This window comes from Amphimedon queenslandica, unplaced genomic scaffold (assembly GCF_000090795.2).
Source record: "Amphimedon queenslandica unplaced genomic scaffold, v1.1 AMPQUscaffold_13491, whole genome shotgun sequence".
NCBI lineage: Eukaryota > Metazoa > Porifera > Demospongiae > Haplosclerida > Niphatidae > Amphimedon > Amphimedon queenslandica.
The window spans coordinates 243,430-247,242 of NW_003546273.1; the positions used below are offsets into that span (position 1 = coordinate 243,430).

The 3,813-nt window shown below is 39.1% G+C and overlaps 1 protein-coding gene across 1 annotated transcript in view; it reads left to right on the forward strand.

The window, feature by feature from the left end:
• Positions 1-3,813, forward strand: part of LOC100641624 (talin-1) — a 22,266-nt gene that overhangs the window by 9,169 nt on the left and 9,284 nt on the right. The window contains exons 21-27 of the mRNA XM_019993581.1: positions 255-436; positions 793-946; positions 1,435-1,569; positions 1,768-2,034; positions 2,405-2,698; positions 2,845-3,279; positions 3,577-3,666. Coding sequence (XP_019849140.1) covers positions 255-436; positions 793-946; positions 1,435-1,569; positions 1,768-2,034; positions 2,405-2,698; positions 2,845-3,279; positions 3,577-3,666 — 1,557 coding nt within the window. The remainder of the gene's footprint in view (positions 1-254; positions 437-792; positions 947-1,434; positions 1,570-1,767; positions 2,035-2,404; positions 2,699-2,844; positions 3,280-3,576; positions 3,667-3,813) is intronic.

The window sequence follows — 3,813 nt, forward strand, 5'->3', positions numbered from 1 at the left end:
TACACTCATTCAAATGATTTGTGTTAATAAGCGAAGATTAAATGTATGCATGGTACATGTACATGTACATGATCTCATATTTATTTATTTATTTATTTTATTTATAAATTATAATGATATAAGATACAGATTGATTATCACTTTTCCTCTAAGACCAATTTTAATTAACATAATATAGTTTTAAGAATTATGAATTGATAAAGTAGTTAAACAATATTTATTAATATTATTATTTTATTTATTTGTTTGTTTAGGATGAAAATGCTGAGAAGAACCTAAGAATGGCTGCCGAACATTTACGTGCTGTAACTAATGCAACTGCAATGTCAGCCATGAAGAAGAAGGCAATCAAGAAGTTGGAAATGGCGGCTAAACAAGCAAGCGCTGTCTCCACTCAACTCATTGCAGCTGCCCAGGGAGCAGGAGCCTCTAACAGGTATTGTAATGATGTAATAATGATGTAATATTGTATATATTATTTAAATAGTAGTTATAAGCATGGGCTATAGTAGAGGGTATTTCATCAAAATTAGCAAAGAGAGAATTCTCCATTTATATATTTTTATCTGATGCATATACATGTTCTTATGTTGTGTAGAAAGTTTGAGCTGATTCCGATCAAGTTTGGATTTTTTATGAATTTTTAAAGTTTCTCCAAAATCGGGCCAAAATCCCTGTACTATAGTACAGGGTGTTTTATGACAATGGCTAGGAGAGAGCTCTAATTTATAACTTTTATCTGATACTTATACATGTATATACAGTATGTTATTTTAATTGTTATTCCCATAGGAATGATGCTAGTCAGAATCAGCTAATGAATCATTGCAAAGCCGTAGCTGAACAGATATCTAATCTTGTTCAAGCTGTCCGTACCTCAATGGAGAACCAGGACTCGCCCTCAGCTCAACTGGGACTCATAAACTCATCCCAAGCAATGGTCCCCGTAAGTATCCAATGGAGAATGTATTCCACCTATGCCTCCATTGATATATGATTGTGATTTCTTGTCTTCTAATTGTATTCCAATTTTATAGTGTAATTATTATGATTGTGCAGTACATGTACATTCATATTTGTGACCATAATTGACAAAAGGTACCTTATGGCGGGTAGTGAAATTTGTCTTTCTAGCCTAAGAAATCCAACTTCCTTAGCCCCAATTATCATAAAATTACTCAACAGGATGCAAAAAGTTACCATGAAACTTTTAGAAACAATGATTGTCTAACAAAGCACTCACAGGTTGATATTTTCCATTATAATGATCAATTTTAAAATCCGCCATAAGGGCCCTTTTGTCAATTATGGTCACATTTATTGAATTTTAGTACTTTTATCACTGTAGTGTCTATTTTATTTTATACTCTATTTATCCCAATTACATCTCGCTCTTTCCTTCTCTTTTCCTTCTCCTTTCCTCTCTCCCTCTAGCCTGCTGTTAAGATGGTTGCAGCAGCCAAGGCTGCCGTGCCTACAGTTGGTGATCAGGCGTCAGCTCTTCAGCTGGGTAACTTTGCTAAAGCTACAGCAGCAGCACTGGCCGAATTGAGAGCTTCGTCAGCTAAAGTAAGGAAGGGAAGGGAGGAAGAGAGAGAGATGGAAGGTGTGTGTGTGTGTGTGTGTGTGCACTGTGTTTCAAGATTCTAGGTTACATACATATGTAATGTAAAATAATATACAAATGTATATTGATGTACCTCTCTCTCTCTCTTTTTGTTTCTCCCCCTTTTCCCCTCCCTCCCCCCTCCCCCTCTCTCTCCCTAGGCTCAAGAAGTGTGTGGTAGTTTGGAACTTGAAAGTGCCATGGACGTCATCAAGGGTCTTGCTAAGGAACTAGCTGAGGTCAAACGTGAAGCAGCTCAAGGTCAACTCCTCCCTCTACCAGGACAGACTGTTGAGAGTTGCTCTCTTGAGCTTGGGGCTACCAGTAAAACCGTCGGGTCGTCAATGGCGCAATTACTAACAGCTGCTAATCAGGGAAACGAGAATTATACTGGTATTGCTGCTCGGGACACTGCTAATGCCCTCCAGGTAGTATAATATGATAATGATGATAATGATAATTACTGATGATAGTTAATGAGGATGTACATGTACATGCATGTATGTGTATACTGAGCATATCTTACTGAATCTACATGTGTACATGTAGATTAAAACTAATGCAGTATCTGTTAATGTATATTGTGTATATTTTTAACTTACTTTCACAATTTTGTGTTATCACAAGATACCAAACATCCAATTTCATTGTTGTCATTATTGCAGTCTAGTAACAAATGTGCTGTAGATTGTTATTAAAGTTACAAAATGTATAATTTTCATTTACCTTTTCTCTCTCTCTCTCTCTCTCTCCCTCTCTCTCTCTCCCCCCTCTCCCTCTCTTCCTCTTTCTCTCCAGGTCCTTACCAGTTCAGTGAGAGGTGTGGCTGCATTTACTAAAGACCGTCAAACTCAGGACTACATCATAATGACAGCACAGCAGGTTATGGATCAAAGCGTTGGTCTTATATCGGAGGTGAAGCAGACCCTAGAGAACCCAACGGCCTCCAACAAGCAGCAGAGGCTGGCACAGGCAGCTAAGAATGTGTCTCAGGCCTTGAATCACATGGTGAACTGTCTACCCGGAGTGATCGAGTATGAGAATGCTATCAAGGCTATTGCTCAGGCTAGCTTAGCTTTACAGCAGGATAAAGTAAGGGAGAGAGGGAGAGAGAGAGAGAGGGAGGAAGGGAGATAGAGATTGATAGAAGGAGAGAGAGATAATGATCATGATAAAAGTAAATTAAAGCTAATATTCACAAATGTAATTCTACTTTTCTTTTTATTCTACTCTCTCAGTTTCCATCAGCAGGTGGTCAATCTTACCAGACGCTACAATCAAATCTCAGTGCAGCAGCAGCTGCTCTTAACGTTGCGAGTGCTGAAGTGGTAAGCTCCGCCCGAGGAACACCAGACCAACAAGCCGTCACAACTGGAAACTTTTCCGAACAATTCCAAGAGCTCCTCAAAGCCGGTTTGATGCTAGTCGGCGCCTCAAAGAAGCGAGAAGCCAGAGAAGAAATGCTTGGATACTTGCGTACCAACTCCATAACTTCATCGAAACTTCTGGTTGCTGCAAAAGCTTTACATGTTGATCCTTCTGGCCCTAATGTCCAGAATCAGTTAGCTGCTGCTGCTAGGGCAGTCACTGACTCAATTAATGCTCTTTTGAACTTGTGCTCAACATCTGGTCCTGGTCAGAAGGAATGTGACAATGCTCTGAGAAGCATTGAGGTGAGTCTGGCCCACTGTCTCTGTCCCTCCTCTGTAATCTAATTCTCACTCTTTGATCATGCATTGGTGTACATGTACATGTATGTGTGTGTGTGTGTGTAATATGAGATGTTATGGTATGAATTGTGGTCTCTTTGATTAATTATATTTTAAAAGCTGTACATGTACATGTACTGGCTTTTGATAAACTGTATCCCATTGCCTTATTTGGTATTTACATGTACATGTATTTATTTTAAGTTAACTTTTTATTTTAATTTAGAATACATATTATTATTTTTTTTTTTTTTTATGTAGGCAATGGCTCCATTACTTGATAATCCTAATGAGCCACAGAGTGACCTTTCCTACTTTGACTGTCTTGACCTTGTGGCAGAGAAATCTAAAGTATGTCTGATCTCTCTCTCTCCCTCCCTCCCTTCCTCTCTCTCTCTGTCTCTCTCTCCCTCCCTCTCTCTCCCTCTCTCTCCCTCTCTCCCTCTCTTTGTCTCTCTCTCTGTCTCTGTCTCTCCCCCTCTCTCTCTCTCTCTCTCT